Source organism: Nomascus leucogenys, chromosome 1a (assembly GCF_006542625.1).
Source record: "Nomascus leucogenys isolate Asia chromosome 1a, Asia_NLE_v1, whole genome shotgun sequence".
NCBI classification, from domain to species: domain Eukaryota; kingdom Metazoa; phylum Chordata; class Mammalia; order Primates; family Hylobatidae; genus Nomascus; species Nomascus leucogenys.
Window position 1 is genome coordinate 35,734,306 of NC_044381.1, and position 18,920 is coordinate 35,753,225.

Genomic DNA, 18,920 nt, shown 5'->3' on the forward strand with positions numbered 1-18,920 from the left:
CAGGATCTACAAGCAAATCCTGAGAGGACACAGGGCAGCTGTGTCACCATAGAGACAGGTTACCATAAGCCCCACAGATTGTCCACAGTGTTTCAAAGAGATATTCACAACCTTCGACAATAAAGTAAGTTGGAGCCAGGAAAGAAAAACTACAACCAATCCCTGGATGACTCTCAAAAGCAACCTCCTGAGTACATTCTTGGCAACAGGGAAAGGTGAAAAAACTAAGATTTAAGCACACGGTGTGCTCCCAGGTATTGATGCTTTATTAATTCCTAAGTTGTGTTCTTTCTACTCACTTTTATGTAGAATGCATGGAGACTCATGAGTTTCCTATTTTGCAAATGAAGGGAAACCAAGGCTCTGAGAAGCTAAGTAGCTTGCCGGAGATCACAGAAGTGACGAGCAAAAGAACCAGGATTTTATCTCCCCTGGGCTGGATTTAACCTGAAGCAGGGTATAACCTGAAAGCTTCCCCTCCACCTTGCCTCAGCAGGCACCCTCGGGGTTTCGAGGAGCTAAACATGCGTTAGGCTGGTGAGTGGAGGAACTACTATCAATCCTAACAAAGTTTTACTCAAAAAGACTAACAGTGAAAAATGCCTCAGGCAGAAGCATGAGGCTAAGCATGAGGAGATCACCAAAACAGGGAAGACAGTGGAAACAGTGGGGCAGAGGTGGGGCATCCTCATTCCATCATTCCCGGTCTCTCTGGCCAAGGTACCATGGAGCAGGCCCCTAAAATCCTGAGATCAGCATGGTGCCAAGTGGGCCAGAAGGGCCATAGTCCCTCCAGACCAGTCCTACCACATTCCAGCTGAGGGGCCTTGGGTGGGTCACCTATCCTTTCCGAACCTATTTCCACACCTGTAAAGCAGGAATGGCTTGGAGGGGAGAGGAGTGGCAGGTGCCTGGTGCACACAGCAGGCTGCCACCACCAGCACCAATGGGAACCCCCTCTCTGAGTCCTCTTTTCCTCAAAGCCTGTAAGGAAGGGGCTCAAAAAAGGACTTGGAAGATCCCTGACACCTCGAAGAAAAAGTGAGAGCCCAGGAGGCCCAGCGGCAAAGGTGGCAGCAGCCGCCTGTCCTTCCTCCTGCTGCCAGCGTGTGCCCTAGATCCTCACCTAGGCAGGGGCACAACCTACCCAGCCAGTAGCTCCAACAGGAACTAGGCCTCTGACCACGCTGGCTCCAGTCCAGCACCACCCACAGGAGTGAGCTGGGGTGGATCACGGCCAGAAGGAGTCTTTCCTACCCCGTGCCCCATCCCGCCTTCCTCCACTCAAAGCTGAGAAATCCAATGCCCAGGGAGAGCGCAAGGAGGCTTTCTAGCGCTGAGGGGCCTTACAGCCACCTTTCGCTTCACCTGTGGGGTGCTCCCTCGCATCTTGTTTGTCCCTTAGGCCCTGGCACATACAGATGAATGAATGGAGCCAGTCCCCGCCCGGAGGAGTTGTCAGTTTCGCGGAGGCACTGCGAGGCGGGCAGAGCGGGGTTGTCCTTTGGGTGCTGGGGGGTCCTCGCCTTAAACCCGTCTGCTTAGCCCTGACCCCCACCTTTTCAGGGAGATGATAACTTCTCAAGGAGAAGGGAGCTAAGAGATCACTAACAGACTTGCCAATTTCTGGTAATTTTTTTTCTACTTTCGTCTTTTTTACTTTCTTGCCTCCCCGCCCCCATATGAGCTCTTACACTATCGTCTTCGGAGAAAGACTCAATAAGACGTGCCATCCTGGAGACCCCAGCTCCCCGCCCTGCCACTGCTCTGATGGAGAAACTGAGGCCCGGGGCTCTGAGGGCGGGCTTCCTCCCTCGAGCTGTGCACTCACAGCGGGTTCCAGCGCTCGGGCAGGCGGCGGTGCAGTGAGATGCGGTCGCTGAGGTAGATGTTAATCTGGTGCAGCCGCACGCTCTCCTCCTGCAGCCGCAGCTCCTCGCCCTGCAGCTGCAGCCGCACCGCCTCGCCCCGCGCGCCCAGCGCGTTCGCGGGCACCGGCGGCCGCGGCAGGACCGGCTCGCGCCGCCCGGGGCTCAGGGTGCGCGGGGGTCCCGGATCGGCAGCCCCGGCCCCGGCCCCGGCCCCGCGCTGCGCCCGCAGCACCCAGCCCAGCCCGGCCAACACCAGCAGCGCCAGGAGCACCAACAGCGCCTCCCGGCCGCGCCGCAGTCCCCGCGGGCAGCGCCGCCGCGCCGTGCGCCCCCACATGCGCCTGCCAACTGCGGCCAGCGCTCAGCGCGCCCCAAGGCGGCGGTGGAGGCCGGGACCCGGATCCCGGAACCGCCGCGCCGCCCCGCCCCCGGCCCGCCCCACCTGCGCGCCGCCCCCTTTCCGTACAGCCGCCTGCCAGCCCGAGCGCAGCCCCCGGGGTGGCTCATTTCGGCAGGGTCCTCACGTGGGCTGGCTGAGACTTGCATCCTCCTTCTTGGGCTATGGTGCATTATGAAAGAGATAGTGGTGGTAGAACCCTTAGCGCCTGGCATATTGTAGGCGCTAAGTGTTGGCTGAATGCACCCTGCAGGGTGCTATGAATTCTACTGCCATTATGTCATCTGATCTTTACACAGGCCAATAAAACAACCATCAACTAGGATTATGAGCTCCCTTTTACAGATGAGGAGTTGGAGGTGCGATGAGATCAACAGACACCACGCTGCCCCACTGACTTCTGCAGGCCCAGCCTCTGCCATACTCTTTGGAGTCCTTGAATAGCAAACCCTCGCCTGGCTCGCCTCGTGATAGCTCTGTGACCTCTGAGGCTAGGAGCAAAAGGCCATGAAGGCTGTACATGATAGTTCACACCTGTAATCCCAGGCCGAGGTAGGAGGATCACTTGAAGCCAGGAGCTTAAAACTAGACTGGTCAACATACCAAGACTCCCATCTCTACAGAAAAATTTCAGAATTAGCCAGGCATGGTGGCACGTGCCTATAGTGCCAGCTACTCAGGATGCTGAAGCAGGAGGATTGTGTGAGCCCAGGAATTGGAGGTTACCGTGAACTATGCGCCACTGCACTGCAGTCTGGGTGACAGAACGAGATCCTGTTTATATTAAACAACAACCAAAAAAGGTCATGAAGCTGCCGCCCTGTTCATGAGATCACTGCTGTGGGAGCCTTGAGCTACCAGGGACGAAGTAAGTCTAATGGAGTAGACAAATATTAAAAAGATAATTAGAATTGTGTTAAGTATTTTGAAGAAGAATTACAGGGCGCTAAAAGGGCTTAGAATAGTAGAACTTGATCTAGTGTGGGGGTTTTGGAAATCTTCTCTGATGAAGTAATGTTTACACAGATATCTGAATGTAAAAGTGATAGCAGAGATTTCAAATCATATCTTAAATTAATCTGGAACTCCCTCTGCTGGTGTCTAGCTCAGGGAAAAGAATCGTTCTGTATCCCCTGCAGAAGGATAGAGTGTAAGCTGTATTTTTTGTTGTTTGTTTTACCATGGGAAGTTGGTCCAGACCTTTTTATCAAATATTCTCAAGGAGACCAGAAGCCCAGAAAGTTTAAAAAGCACAAATCTGGTCCAATTCTCTCATTGACAAATGTGGGGTCTGAGACACAGGGTGGGGAGAGGACCTTGAACTTGGCGGCTCAGGTAGAGGTAGAATCTGACTTGCTGTTGTCTTCACATAGCCTCTGGCTACTGGTATCCCCAGAGGAAATCTCCCTCAGGTTGCGGGAGGCGGATGGGTTTTGGGATGAACCATGCAAAGCAGCTCCAACTCAAGACAACCTGCTGCTAATATTAGACTAGAGGGAAGTGGCTCTTCCCACAGTGCTCAGGGCCCCATCTTGTTTCCCGTGCTTGTTTCACCTGCTTCCCGTGCAGAATGGAGTCTGCTGGTTAATGCCAGAAGGCGGGTAGGCCTGGACCTGAGCCCTTTGGCCTCTGTTCAGACACCCAACACATTTAAGATCTGCGGTCAGATTAGAAAACAGACAAGGATTACAATTCATAATGTCTTGGATCTGCTTGCCAAATTGGAATGCTTCTCAATAGAGGTTCAGGTACAGAGAAAAGAGAAATGCAATTAGGCCTTACAAGACATGGGCTCAAGCCCCAGGTAACAGATAAAAGCTGTTGTTTACTGAGCACTCACTGTGTCCTGTAAACTGCTGGACTTTCTTTTTCATGTACTTTCTCATTTCACCCTATGACAACCTTGCAAGGTTGACAAATGAGAATATGTAGGCTCAAGAAGTGAAGCAACTTGCCCAAGGTTACACAACATGCAAACGACAGAGGGAGGATTTGTATCTAGGTCTCCTGACTCCCAGTCCAGGATTTCCCACCACACCACTCACTGTTGGGCAGGCTGCAATGAGATCCAAAGGCAGCTTAGCTTAGGAGGTCGGAACACAACCTTGGAGCCCACTTGCCTGAGCTCAACCCAGCCCATCACGAATTGCAGTGTGACCTCAGGCAAGTTACTTTACTTATCTTGGCTCAATTTGCTCATCTATTATATGGTGATATAACGATAGCACCACCTGAACAGGGTTGTTGGGAAGATTGAGTGATACAGTCTACACAGTCAGCCTCCCGGGGCACAAAACAGAGTGGAGAGAGTGTCAGTAAGGCAAATGGAAGATGTCCAGCACCTTGCTGAGTGAAGTGTGATATTTAGACCAGAAGCATTGGTACCACCTGGGAGCTTGTTGGAAATCTAGCATCTTTTCAACAGAGGTAAAGCCCTTGGGTTTATTGCTATTTTTAGGGGGCTTATCTGTTCACTAACCGTACCATGTTATGTCATCGGCTGCTCACCAACAAGTAGATATCTCTAGAAGGTGCTTTTAATTTGTCATATTAGCTCTCTTCATAGGAGTTATTACATTCCTTTTAGAGTTTAATATGATCTGTGGTAGATGTGTTATTTCAAATATTAGTGGGGAACATGTGCCTAATTCAAGCAATAATTGGGACAACTTGATAACCATTTGGAAAAAATTCAAATCAAGTCCCATTGGAAAAAATTCAAATCAAGTCCCAACATCACACTTTACATCAAAATAAATTCCAAATGATCTGAAGATTCCACAGTAAATAAGAAAAAAAGGAAGGAAAGAAGGAAAGAAGGAAGGAAGGAAGGAAGGAAGGGAGGGAGGGAGGGAGGGAGGGAGGGAGGGAAGGAGGGAAGGGAAGGAATTTAATGATAAAAGTATTGAATGAGAAAAACCAGAGACCATATGGAAAATATTTCTAAATGTGACTATATAAAAAATTTTGATTCTGTAAGTCTTCCAGTGTAATACAAAGTCCAGAAACAAAAGGCAAGTCAGAAAGAGATATTTGCAGATGACATTTACCCAGTATGTGAATCAATAGGGAAATAAAGAGAACAAACAGAAATAAAAATGGTCAAAGGATTTGAATATACAGTTCCCACCCAAAAGGTTATAAATGGTTTATACATGTATGAAAATATGCTCGATCTCTCTAACATACATACAAAATAAACCTACCCTGAAATATTTTTTCACCTATCAGACTGGCAAAAATGAAAAAGGTTATTAATTCCAGTGTTGGCAAGGATGTGAAAAAACACACTCTCATCCACTGTTGGTAGGAATGCAAACTTGTATAACCTTTCGCAAAGCAATTAGGCAACATTTATTAGAAATGTTCATATTAACATCTTTTTGATTTTGCAATTCCACATCTAGGAATCTATCCAACAAACATAGACTCATAAGTGCTCAAAAGATATGCATACAAGGAAGCTTATGGCAGTATTGTATATAAAGCAAAAAGTTGGAAACAATCCAAATTTCCATCAAGAGATTATAAAATAAAATATTGCACATCCATACAATACCATAATATACCACAGTGCTATTTACAAGCATGAGTTAGTTGTAGGCATTTAACATACGCATGTGTTCAAGATGCATTGTAAAGAAAAGAGAAGCAAGTCATGGAGCTACAGGAATAGAATGATCCTATTTTTGTAAAATAATATATATTAACATATGAAAGAGGAAAAAATCTAAAGGAATAGTTACCAAACCATTAACTATATTATATTTACTTCTGATGGGTGAGATTCTGTGGTCCTTTCACTTTTGTTCCATTTATTTGTTTTTTTCAACAAATATTTATTGATCACCTACCCTCTGGGAGTCAGTGTGCTAGATTCCGGGGATTTGAGGTAAACAATGTCCAAAGCCATTGATCTCAAGGAGTTTACATTCTATATTTCTACAACATCAGGATTCTTTAAAACAATCATTACCTTATTAGGAAAAAAAAGATATTTAAGGTAAATATTGTACTCTTTTGAGATTATTTTACTTCTAAGCCTTCCTTATCTCCTGCCTAATCCACTCTGTCAGTCTGTGGTTCTCCTGTCCCCCTACTCTCTCCTTCCAATATGTTTCCTCCTTTTTCCTACAACGACCTAGACCCTACCCATCGTTTCTGCCCAACTTGTAGCCAAGCTCTCCCATGAAGCTGTCAGTGGCATCCTCTAAACTGTGATATCTTCCTTTGAATGGACAATGAAAACTCATAGACCCCACTGTTCTGCAGTCATGTGGGATTCCCTGGGAGCCATGAGGCCATGTTTCTATCATTCAACAGAAATAATGCCTAGCACACAGAAGGCACTTAGTAAATGCTGGCTGAGCCTGGTACCATGGCACACACCTATAGTGCCAGCTACTCAGGAGGCTAAGGCAGAAAGATCACTGGAGCCCAGGAATTTGAAGCTGCAGTGCACTATGATGGTGTCTGTGAATAGCCTCTACACTCCAGCCTGGGCAATAAAGCAAGATACCATGTCTAAAAAATTCAAAATTAAGAAAAAATTTTAATTTAAAAAAGTTGGTTGAATGGAATTGTGTTGGAAATGAGGCGCATTGCTCAGATCACCCTTTGGGAGAAACTTTTAGGGGAAACACGGTTGACTGCGAGCTCCCAGTGGCTATGCCTTTGGATCCTTTGTGGTATCCTCTGGCTACTCCCAGTCAGTGACCGAGCATGGTGTGGTACCAGAACCTGGCCACATCTGCATGATACAGGACACAACCCGTGCTTGGGAATCCCCCATCTGCCTGGCTGCCACTTTCCCTCCTCACTTCCCACTCTCCTTTCTCAAGTATCAGACCTGCATCATGGTCTGAGGGCTCCCCATCCCTTTTCCCCCACTTTCCCCTTTCCCTCTTTTTTTTTTTTGAGACGGAGTCTCACTCTGTCGTCCAGGCTGGAGTGCAGAGGCATGATTTCTGCTCACTGCAACCTCCGCCTCCCAGGTTCCAACGATTCTCATGCCTCAGCCTACAGAGTAGCTGGGATTACAGGCACACACCACTACACCTGGCTAATTTTTTTTTTTTTTTTTTTATATTGTAGTAGAGATGGGTTTTCACCATGCTGGCCAGGCTGGTCTCAAACTCCTGACCTCAAGTGATCCACCCACCTCAGCCTCCCAAAATGCTGGGATTACACACTTTCCCTCTTTGTCCTTTGTAGGTATTTTTCCCAGAAAACAAACAAACAAACAAACATCTAGGCATCTGATTCTTAGAGGATCCAAACCAACACAGGGACCAATTAAAAAAAAAAAAAGGCTGGAAGAGAATTCATAAACAATAAGGCTATAGCTATACTTGCATAGAAAGATGTGCTGGATCTGTGCTTCACAAACTTTAATATATGGTATGGTGAGTCACCTGGGGATCCTGCTGCAATGCTGGATCTCGTTAAGTAGGTCTGGTGTGGGCCCAAGATGCCACATTTCTAACAAGCTCCCTGGTGATACCAGTGCTGCTGGTCCAAGAACCCCAGATTGAGCAGCAAGGTGCTAGACATCATCCATTTGTCCCTGCTGTTTCTCTTCACCCTGTTCTGGGCCCTGGGAGGCAGACTGCATGAACTATATCAGCAGGCTCCAAGCCTCTAGCTTCCAGTAGGGTTTACTAATGAGGAGCACTGGCAGGAGATCAGAGGGCAGGAGGAGAGTGAGGTCAGAGGTTTTTATTCCTCTGAGGATAGCTCCCTACTGAGTTGCTGTGGGTTGGCTCTGTCCCTCTACCAAAGGCTGTAGTTCCTATCAGGTAGGTCTCTGCAGTTTTTCTCTCTTGCAGAATTCCAGTACCTGCTCTCCCCTTTTCCCCTTCAGGCCTGGGGTGGTAACAGCTCTCTACTATTACCAGCCCTGGAGTACTGCACCATCCCTTGTGGCTCTTAGTAAATCCTGCCTATACTTCTGTAAATGGTCCTTTAGTAAGCATTCCCTAGCTCCTCAGCCAAGTGTGCCATCTGTTTCCTGGTGGGACCCTGGCTGCTACAAGCACTGTCCAATGCAGTATTTTTATAAGAGCAGAAAACTGGAAACAAGCTAACTGTGCTTGTTTCTGTTTGTTTGTTTGTTTGTTTGTTTAAGAGTCTTGCTCTGTCACCCAGGCTGGAGTGCAGTGGCGCAGTCTCAGCTCACTGTAACCTCTGCCTCTCAGGTTCAAGCAATTCTTGTGCCTCAGCCACCTACGTAGCTGGGACTACAGGCATGTGCCACCATACCTGGCTATTTTTTTTTTGTATTAGAGATGGGATTTCACCACGTTGGCCAGGCTGGTCTTGAACTCCTGGCCTCAAGCAATCCACCTGCCTTAACCTCCCAAAGTGCTGGGATTACAGGCATGAACCACCACACCCGGCCTCAACTGTGCCTTATTCTAAAATGATTAAATGGGCTGGGAACAGTGGTTCAAGCCTGTAATCCCAGCACTTTGGGAGGCCGAGGCGGGTGGATCACTTGAGGTCAGGAGTTCAAGACCAGCCTGGCCAACATGGCAAAACCCCATCTCTACTAAAAATACAAAAATTAGCTTGGTGTGGTGGTGGGCGTCTGTGATCCCAGCTACTTGGTAGGCTGAGGCAGGAGAATCGCTTGAACTCAGGAGGCAGAGGTTGCAGTGAGCCAAGATTGCACCACTGCACTCTAGCCTGGATGACAGAGTGAGACTCCATTTCAAAAAATAAAAATAAAATAGAAATAAATAAATAAAATGATTAAATAAATTATGGTACGTCTGCTGAATGGTGTTTCATGTAATCATTTCTTTATTTTTATTTTTTATTTTTTTATTTTTTTGGAGATGGAGTCTCGCTCTGTCGCTCAGGCTGGAGTGCAGTGGTGCAATCTCCGCTCACTGCAACCTCCACCTCCCAAGCAATTCTCCTGCCTCAGCCTCCCAAGTAGCTGGGACTACAGGCACATGCCACTGTGCCTGGCTAATTTTTTTCTATTTTTAGTAGAGACGGGTTTTCACCTTGTTGCCCAGGCTGGTTTCTAACTCCTGAGCTCAGGCAATCTGACTGCCTCAGCCTCCCAAAGTGCTAGGATTGATTACAGGTATGAGCCACATCGCCGGTCCGCAATCATTTTTTTAAAATGCAGCAATCTGTATTTACCTACATGGAAAGGTGCCCAGGACATTTGTTAATGGAAAAAGAAAAAAGAAAAAAAAGCAAGATTCAGAATAGCATGCGTAGTATGAACCCATTCATTTACAAAAAAAGTAAATTATCCATTTGTTAAGGCTTGGAATGCAAGTGACAACAATGCTGCTCAAAATAAACCTCACCAAAAAGAATGTGGGAGGAATTTTCTAACTTAGTCTCTTTCTATCACTTGGTTCTGCTTTCTTTTGTGGTGACTTCACTCTTAGGCAGGCTGTCTTCAAGTGGTGGCAAAGTGAGCACCAGTTTGGCTGATATCCTGATAGCTGGCGACCTCAGCAGAGAGGGCCTCATTCTCAATTGCTTTAGAAAAAATCCTGGGCTGGGCCGGGCACGCTGGCTCATGCCTATAATCCCAGCACTTTGGGAGGCTGAGGGAGGAAGATCACTTGAGGTCAGGAGTTTGAGGCCAGCCTGGACAACATGGTGAAACCCCATCTCTACTAAAAATACAAAAATTAGCCGGGCATGGTGGCAGGTGCCTGTAATCCCAGCTACTCGGGAGGCTAAGGCAGAGAATCACTTGAACCCAGGAGACACAGTTTGCAGTTTGCGAGGATTGTGCCGCTGAACCCCAGCCTGGGAGACAGAGTGGGACTCTGTCTCAAAAAAAAAAAAGTCCTGGGCTGAAGCCAATCAGGATATCTGCTAACCACTGAAGCACACAGACTGTGAGTAGAGGAGAAAGGCTTCCCAAAAGAAAAAGGGTGTCCAGATGGAATATTTCATAGCAGACACTTGTTATCCTTTTTGACTGCCCAGCATCTGAACCCCCTTCCTACATTTGGGAGTCCCCTGCCTTCTGAGGCAGAAACTACCTCCCGCTATTATATGAGCACATGACCCAAGTTGGGCCAATCAGGCACTCTCACCTCAGCCTCTGAATCTGAAGCCAGTAACACCAAAAAGGGCCGGAACCAACCCCATCTTCCTTACAGGGTGCAGCTGTGGCATGAGATTTGGGTCATTGTTCCTGGCTTTTGGACCTCCAGAACTGGTCTCAGGCTCTCATGGATCTGTGAGCTACAGAAGAACCTTGTACTAAATCCTGCAGCTTTTCCAGCACCTAGAACAACGTCTGGAAATGGCAGGCACTCAATACGTATTTGTTGAGAATGGAAAGAGAGTTGGACTCGACGTCAGAAGACCTGAGTCCTACTCACAGCTCTCCTGCAGAACAGTTGTGGAGTCTTTGGCAAGACACAACCTCTTTGTGCCTTGGTTGCCTCCTCTGCAACTTAGGGATGATCATCTGGGCCCTCCCCGGTGGATGGCAGGCCTGCAATTAAGATCAAATGTGGGTCTCCAACTTTAGCATGCATCAGAATCACCCAGAGGGCTTGTTAAAATATAGGTTGCTGAACCCACACCCAGAATTTCTGATTCAGTAGATCTGGGATAGGGCCAGAAAAATCTGCATTTGTAAAACAGTGTTGCAGCTGGTGCTGGTGCTACTGCTGTGTGGGACACACTTCAAGGACCGCTGATAGAGAGAAGGTATTTCATTTTCTTTGTGACCTTTGTAAATGAGGTTGTGTTCTTAATTTTGTTCTCAGCTAGAATGTTATTGGCATATCAAAATGCTCTTGCTTTTTATACATTGATTTTCTGTCCTGAAACTTTACTGAATTTGTTTATCATTTCCAGGAGCCTTTTGGCAAAGTCTGCAGGGTTTTCTGTGTATAGATTCATACTATCGGCAAAGAGAGCGCGTTCGACTTTTTCTTTTCCTATTTGAAGGCCTTTTATTTCTTTCTCTTACCTGGTTGTCTGGCTAGGACTTCCAGTACTATGTTGAATAGGAGTGGTGAGAATCTTCTTCCAGTTCTCAAGGGGAATGGTTCCAGCTTTTGCCTGTTTAATATGATGTTGGCTATGGGTTTGTCATAGGTGGCTGTTATTATTTTGAGGTATGTTCCTTCAATGCCTAATCTGTTTTGAGGGTTTTTTATTACAAAGGGATATTGGACTTTATTGAAGGTCTTTTTGCATCTATTGAGATGATTATATGGTTTTCGTTTTTTATTCTGTTTATATGGTGAATCACATGTATTGATTTGCACATGTTGAGCCAACCTTGCATCCCAGAAATAAAGCCTACTTGATCATGGTGAATTGACTTTTTGATGTGCTGCTGCATTCTGTTTGTAGTATTTCATTGAGGATTTTTGCAGCTATGTTTTTCAGGAATATTGGCCTGAAGTTTTCTTTTTTCGTTGTGTCTCTGCAAAGGGCATGAACAGATACTTCTCAAAAGAAGACATACAGGCAGCCAACAAACATATGAAAAAATGCTCAACATCATTAATCATCAGAGAAATGCAAATCAAAACCACAATGAGATATCATCTACACCAGTCGGAATGTCAATTATTAAAAAGTCAAAAAACAATAGGTGCTGGTAAGGCTGTGGAGAAAATACACTGTTGGTAGGAATGCAAACTAGTTCAGCCACTGTGGAAAGCGGTTTGGAGATTTCTCAAAGAACTTAAAATAGAACTATTTGACCCAGCAATCCTACTACCAGGTATATACCCAAAGGAAAATAATTTATTCTATCAAAAAGACACCTGTATGTTCATTGCAGTGCTGTTTACAATAGCAAGGGTATGGAATCAACCTAAGGGCCCATCAACAGTAGATTGAATAAAGAACATGTGGTACAGAGCCGGATGTGATGGCTCATACCTGTAATCCTGGCACTTTGGGAGGCCACAGTGGGTGAATCACTTGAGCTCAGGAGTTTGAGACCAGCCAGGCAATGCGGTGAAACCCTGTCTCAACCAAAAATACAAAAAATTAGCTGGGTGTGGTGGCACTCGCCTGTAGTCCTAGCTACTCGGGAGGCTGAGGTGGAAGGATTGCATGAGCCTGGGAGGCAGAGGTTGCAGTGAGTAGAGATTGCACCATTGCACTCTAGCCTGGGTGACAGCGCAAGAAAGACCCTGCAGAGAGAGAGAGAGAGGGAGGGAGGGAGGGGGATAGGGAGGGAGGGAGGGAAGAGAGGGAAGGAAGGAAAGAAATGTGGTGCATATACACGATGGAATACTACGGAATACTGTGCAGCCATAAGAATGAACGAAATAATGTGCTTTGCAGCAACACGGATACAGCCGGAAGCCATTATCCTAAGCCACCTAAAAAGAACAGAAAACCAAATACTGCATGTTCTCACTTATAAGTGGGAGCTAAACATTGAGTACACATGGACAAAGATGGGAACAACAAACGCTGGGGATCGCTACACCAGGGAGGGATGGAGGGGACTCTGGGCTGAAGAACCTCTTGGTGGGTATTCTGCTTACTGCCTGGGCGACGGGATCGTTGGGACCCCAAGCCTCAGCGTCGCGCAATTTAGCCATGTAACAAACCTGCACGTGTACCCTTTAATCTATAATAAAAGTTGAAATAAAAGGGGGGTGGGGAGAGAGAGAGAGAGAAACAGGAGGCGTTTGTAGCCCCAGCAGCCCGGCCCAGATGAAGGAGCGGCATTAAGGGCACCGTAGGACACTGTGAGGAAACAATCCGTTTGTTCCTTAATTCAGCCGCTTCCTTATTCTGGAAGCGCAGGTTCAGTGCCAGGGGCTGGGGTGGGGTCAGCGGAGCCCGCTAGTAAAGTCAAGGTCCACGCAGCTGGGGACTCAGACCCGGGCCCAGGGCCCTGGCCGCAGCGTGAAGAGGGGATGGGGTCGCCGCTCCCACTTCTGCCCTGACAGGAAGTCTCTGGAGCCCCGGGACAGGGCGGCGAGCGGGCGCCGAAGAGGCAAAAGGGGACACGCGGGCCTGCGGCGGGCGCTCCTCTGAGCTTCCCCGGACTCCCGAATGCGGGCACTGGAGGTGCGCGGCCCCGGCCCTAGCGCCCTCCCGGCACACAGCAGGCGCGCGGCCCCGGCTCCGGCGCGCTCCCGGCACACAGTAGGCGTGCGGCGCAGGCGGGTGGCCGGAAGGGGGCGCCGGCGGGCGGTATCCGGGGGCGGAGCCGACGCGGCCGGCAGGGCGAACTGGCGCGGGCAGCGCGTGGCGGCGGCGATGGGCGAGGGCGGGCTGCCCCCGGCCTTCCAGCTGCTGCTGCGCGCGTGTGACCAGGGCGACACGGAGACGGCGCGGCGGCTGCTGGAGCCGGGGGCGGCGGAGCCAGCCGAGCGCGGCGCGGAGCCGGAGGCGGGCGCGGAGCCGGCGGGGGCCGAGACGGCCGGGCCCGGGGCCGCGGCGGCGGCAGTCGGGGCTCCGGTGCCCGTGGACTGCTCGGACGAGGCGGGCAACACCGCACTCCAGTTCGCCGCGGCCGGGGGCCACGAACCGCTGGTGCGCTTCCTGTTGCGCCGCGGTGCCTCGGTCAACAGCCGCAACCACTACGGCTGGAGCGCGCTCATGCAGGCGGCCAGGTGAGGCGGCGGGGCCCGGGGGCCCGGGGGCCCGGGACCAGAGTGGTGCCCGGCGCTGGCCCGAGACGCGGTCCCCGGCGGCCGGATCTCCCCGGCGGCCAGATGCCCCGGGAGGTAAAGAGTTAAGGACTCCTTAGAGTTGGAATGGTAAACTTTGAGTAGTCTTTGGTAAACTTTGAGCATAGAAGTGGAAACACTTTTGAATTAACATAAAATCGGATTCTTAGAAATTTTGGCCTTTCAGAATAGAATCTGGAGACAGCGAATAGAATCGTAGAGACTTACAACCTTAGAGATTTAATTCATTTCTTATTGCAGTAAGGGTTTCCTCAGAACCTGCCTTCCCTTCCTGGCTTGGCGTTGAGGATGCTGCGAGACCCAGGCAGAGTCCCCACCCAGGGCATTGGTGGGCAGGCCAGGCAAAGGAACGAGCTTGCCGGAAAGGTTTGAGTAGCTGTGGGGCAGGTGACCCATTTTGGAGACTTGAGGGAAGGTTTCTGGTAGAAATGATGTTTATATCCACGTGGAGACCTGCGGATGCCTGAGAATTAGCCAGGACATTACAAGTGGGATGTGGGAAGAGCATGATGGGAGGCCCATGCAAAGGCTTGGGTGCACGAGCTAGTAGGACTGGTAGAATGATGTATGCATAGAATGTATGAGTAGAATGATGTACTAGTCCTCCCTGGAGAGAAGGCAGATGCCAGGGAGTTGGGGGAGTGGGGGAGCTGAGAAACCCTAGCTATCCTAGGGTGCTAAGGAGTCATGGAAGGTTCTAGGCAGAATGAGTGACAGGATCAGAGTTATGTTTTGGAAAAGTTACTTTCCTTGAAGTGTAAGAATAGATTAGAGGGGTAAGCTAGAGTGAAAAAGGCTGGTTAGGTGGAGTTCGCTGCAGTCTGAGTGAGAGATGATGGTGGCCTAGACCAGAATAGAGACAGCGGAGGGAGGGCACCCAGATGAGTTTGTGATATATTCAGGGAGTAGATCAGCAGGAGTTGACGACTGGCCATTGGGGAGGGGTAAAGGGAGACAGCAAGGATGGCATCTAGAGATCTGGCTTCTGTGAAGCCTGCCATGATATCTCCCTGTTCTCTGGTCCCTCCGCAGCAGAAAGGCCTCTGTGGTAGCATCCATCACACCATGTTAATGCTGATTGGCTTCCTCAGTACCCAAACCTGGCCACGCATCAGAATCACCGGGATGCTTGTCTAAGTGCAGACTCCTGAGTTCCTTTTCTGGAGATTGTGATTTACAAGGCCCAGGGCGGTGAGGGGAGTAAGAGACAGGGACTCTGTGTGAGAAGAGGCTCCCCAGTGATTCTCTTGTATGGTAGGTTTGGGAGCCACTGATGTGTGATGTGTGTCTCATCTCTGCAATCCACCAAGTGCTTGCAGAGGGGCCCTGGTGAGCCCCCTGAGGAATTTACTGAGTGAGGTTTGTGACTACAGCACTGACATGCCTCAGAGTGTCTCAGAGACCCCTGATCATCAGTTTTAACCAAGTTCTGCAGGATAGTTTTGAGCCTGGGTATTTTAAAATGTGCTCTTCCTCAGTTGGTGTGACACCGACCCTATATTCAGGTAGCATCTCTGCCTGTGTTGAGTTGTGCTCCAGCTTTCTGCTGTGTAATTCATACCAAAAGGTCAAGTTGAGGAGTAGTATATGTGGAAGACTTCCAGAAGGATGTACAGTGTGTCTGTCCCTCAGATCGGGGTAGGCAAATGAATGGCCCGTGTGCTGACACCTTCCAGCCCTGTGCTCTTCTTCCTTGGATCTGGATACGCCCCAGAATCCTGCTCAAAACCACACCCCTGGCAGCCACCACGCTGGGTCTAAGTGAGCATCTATTTATCATCCCAGCTCTTTGTGTGGATCAGGCCAGACTATCAGACACCCTGTGCCTTTGGTCTTTTGTGGGTGTTTTAGGATTAGAAATGGTGACGTTAGTGTTTTTTCCTGTTCTTTTTTTTTTTTTTTTTTTTGAGACGGAGTCTTGCTCTGTCACCAGGCTGGAGTGCAGTGGCGTGATCTCGACTCACTGAAACCTCCGCCTCCTGGGTTCAAGCGATTCTCCTGCCTCAACCTCTGGAGTAGCTGGGATTACAGGCAGGTGCCACCAAGGCCAGCTACTTTTTGTATTTTTAGTAGAGACAGGGTTTCACTATGTTGGCCAGGCTGGTCTCAATCTCCTGATTTCGTGAAACGCCCACCTCAGCCTCCCAAAGTGCTGCGATTACAGGCGTGAGCCACCGCGCTGGGCCATGTTTTTTCCTGTTCTTAAAATAACAGGTAACGTTTGGCTGGGTGCAGTGGCTCACGCCTGTAATCCCAGCACTTTGGGAGGCTGAGGCGGGCAGATCACAAGGTCAGGAGATCGAGACCAGCCTGGCCAACATAGGGAAACCGCATCTCTACTAAAGATACAAAAATTAGCTGGGCGTGGTGGCACGGGCATGGTGGCACGCACCTGTAGTCCCAACTACTTGGGAGGCTGAGGCAGGAGAATCGCTTGAACGCGGGAGGCGGAGGTTGCAGTGAGCTGAGATCACACCACTGCACTCCAGCCTGGTGACAGAGCGAGACTCCATCTCAAAAAAAAAAAACAAACAACAACAAAAAAACAAGTAACCTTTATTGAGCACTGACTTTCTGTCAAGCACTGTGCTAAGTGCTTTAAATGAATTAACTCATTCAAACCATACAAAACCTTAGGAAGGAGGTACTATTGTCATCCTCATTTCATAGATGAGGAATTGAGGAACAGAGAAGTTAAATAACTTGCCCAAGTCACCTAGCTACCAGGTGGCGAGTCAGATTCACACCTAGGGAGGTGGCTCCAGAGCCTGTACTCCCAGCCATGAATCTTGTAACTGATAGTTTCCCTCTTGGTGTTGGTGCCTGGAAGTGGCTTGCCAAATCTGCCAGAGACTTCTCTCCAAGGGACAAGGTTGCATAGTGTTTACCTTCCTTCCCTACCCTTCATTTCCCGCCTGCCAGTGGGGCACAGCTGGACTCTCAGCCCAGTGCTTTGAGAGGGGAAAATGTGTGCCAGCTCTTTAAACACAGGTGTTAATTGCTGAAATTCATCTGTAATCACAGCACCTTTTCAGAAAGCCCCTAGCATGCCCATCTCCAGCAGTTACCTATTAGAAACTTAGCATCCACAACATTATCTCAGCCTTGCTTGGATCCTTTTATATTTTCAGCATAGTTGAGTGCTCTCTTGGGCTACTCACTAATTCAGAAAACATTCCAAATTTCACTATTTCTGCTCTAATTCGGCGCTTTTCTTCCTCCTTAAAAATTGGTTATACTGGAGCTTCAATTTTGTGTCCAGGTTCAACTTTTGACTCTATCACATTCAAATTGAGAGGCTTTAGATTAATTGCTTTCCACTGTAATCTTCGGTTTCCTAATCTGTGAGTTTATCTCAGGGTTTATTAAGATCAAATGAGATAAAAATGTGACAGCACCTTGTAATCTGCTGTTAGGGATTATGCTAGATTTTATCTTATGCTCAATAACTAAACAGTGTAATCTTTTAGAAATCTCTACTACAGTGGAGGATACACCAGTTCTTCAGTGATTTCCACTGCTCACCTCTGGACCTTCCCCTATGGGGTTATGCCATTTATGCATTCATTTACTCAGCTTGTTTGACAAAATTTACTGAGCTCCGATGTGGATCAGCCACTATGGTAGGGGCTGGGGAAACAACATGCATGGAACCTTGTCCTGTCTTTGGAGAGCCCGCCACTGAGTAGGAGAGACAATTAGAGAAAGGGGGCTCACATGCAGCCAGAAGCGAGCCCTTGGAATTAGGTGCTTAGAAGAGGGGCACTGACCTAGCCTGGTGAGGGGTGGTCTGGAAGCTGCTCAGAGTGGGTGAGATCTGAGCTGACTCCTGAAGCAGGACATGGTGGGGGGTGTGCTGAGTAGATGAGGACAGGAGAGTCCTCTGGTGGGGTCAGGATGGTGAAGGTGTGGGGAAGGTGTGGTTTGGGAGCAGGAGGAAATGAGGTTGGCAAAGCAGTCAAGTCTTTGGCAATCAGAAGCTGGGGAGTGACAGATTTGGGTTTGGAGAATATCATTTGGGAGTCACATGGAGGATGGGCAGGAGGGAATGAGACTGGAGGCAGGGAGACACTGGGGTGCAGCTTTCTGCACTGAGTTGGTTTCAGTTTGCCTTGTCCCTTTCTGCTCTGGGAGTGGAGGTCAAGAGGCCCAGCCCCCTGCAGCTGATGGAGCGGTGTCACCGGGCTCTTGCTCCGCGGCTGAGGAGCCCCATGCTGTTCAGGTTCACGTCCCAGAAGGTATTCAGCTGGAGCCTCAGACAGAGTTCAGCCCTGGCCTGGCCGCCAGCCGCCAGGAGGAGGGAGGTCTTGGGTTTAGATGAGGTGCAAAACTGGCTCCCGGGAAGGAGGGCTGAGCATCGAGAAACCCAGAAAGCTGCCTCACAGATGGAGACATGACAGTGGCTTTGTGGTCTCGAAAACCTGGAGTAGACAGCCCCTGTCTTGTCATTGTTTTCTTGTTAGTCCAGGGCTGCTTCCAGCTTGGAGATACACAACTCCGAGCCCACCAGAGACACCACAAAACAGAACTTTTCTGCCCTCTGGTGTTAAAAGAAGGAAGAGATTTTGCTGGGAAGAGGTACCTGTTTTCCTTCTCCTGGTATTAGGAAGTTGGTGGATGCAGATCTCTCTCTTCAGGGGCCCAGCAGTGACTTCATTGAGGAAGATCTGGCCTAGGCCGGGTCCTCAGCCACCTGCAACAAACATTCCTGCCAGCAGGTGGCAGCAGGCCTCCAGGCCACAATGCCCAGCCCATCTGCTGACCACAACCTTGCCACACTTCTTGGCATGGAGTGTGTGCTTTTGGGGATGGGGACGGTAGAAATGAATCAGACATGGGCCCTGCCTGTGAGGAAATTAGAGCACAGGCAGAGAGACAGATTCCCAGGCTATAAAGCAAAATAAAATGGACTGTCTGAAATGTAGGAGGCAGCATGGTGTAAGAGAAAAAGCAAGGGCAGCGGCATTCACACAGACCTGTCGTGAC

The 18,920-nt window shown here is 49.0% G+C and overlaps 2 protein-coding genes across 11 annotated transcripts in view; one reads left to right on the forward strand and one right to left on the reverse strand.

Moving 5' to 3' along the window:
- The window catches only part of GALNT12 (polypeptide N-acetylgalactosaminyltransferase 12), a 42,750-nt gene extending 40,492 nt beyond the window's left edge, over window positions 1-2,258 (reverse strand). The window contains exon 1 of the mRNA XM_030794866.1: window positions 1,832-2,258. Within this exon, the coding sequence (XP_030650726.1) occupies window positions 1,832-2,208 (377 nt within the window). The 5' untranslated portion in view covers window positions 2,209-2,258. The remainder of the gene's footprint in view (window positions 1-1,831) is intronic.
- Window positions 2,259-13,442: 11,184 nt separating this feature from the next.
- Window positions 13,443-18,920, forward strand: part of ANKS6 (ankyrin repeat and sterile alpha motif domain containing 6) — an 80,413-nt gene continuing 74,935 nt past the window's right edge. For 7 of the 10 annotated variants that reach the window (XR_004026221.1, XM_030795106.1, XM_030795047.1 and 4 more), the window contains exon 1: window positions 13,459-13,856. Coding sequence is in view for 9 of the 10 variants with exons in the window: in XM_030795106.1 (XP_030650966.1) it covers window positions 13,501-13,856 (356 nt within the window). In the remaining variant the exon portion in view is untranslated. Of the gene's footprint in view, window positions 13,857-16,427; window positions 18,513-18,920 lie in introns of those variants that run through there. The other 3 variants (XM_030795296.1, XM_030795184.1, XM_030795234.1) reach the window with 3 other exon arrangements.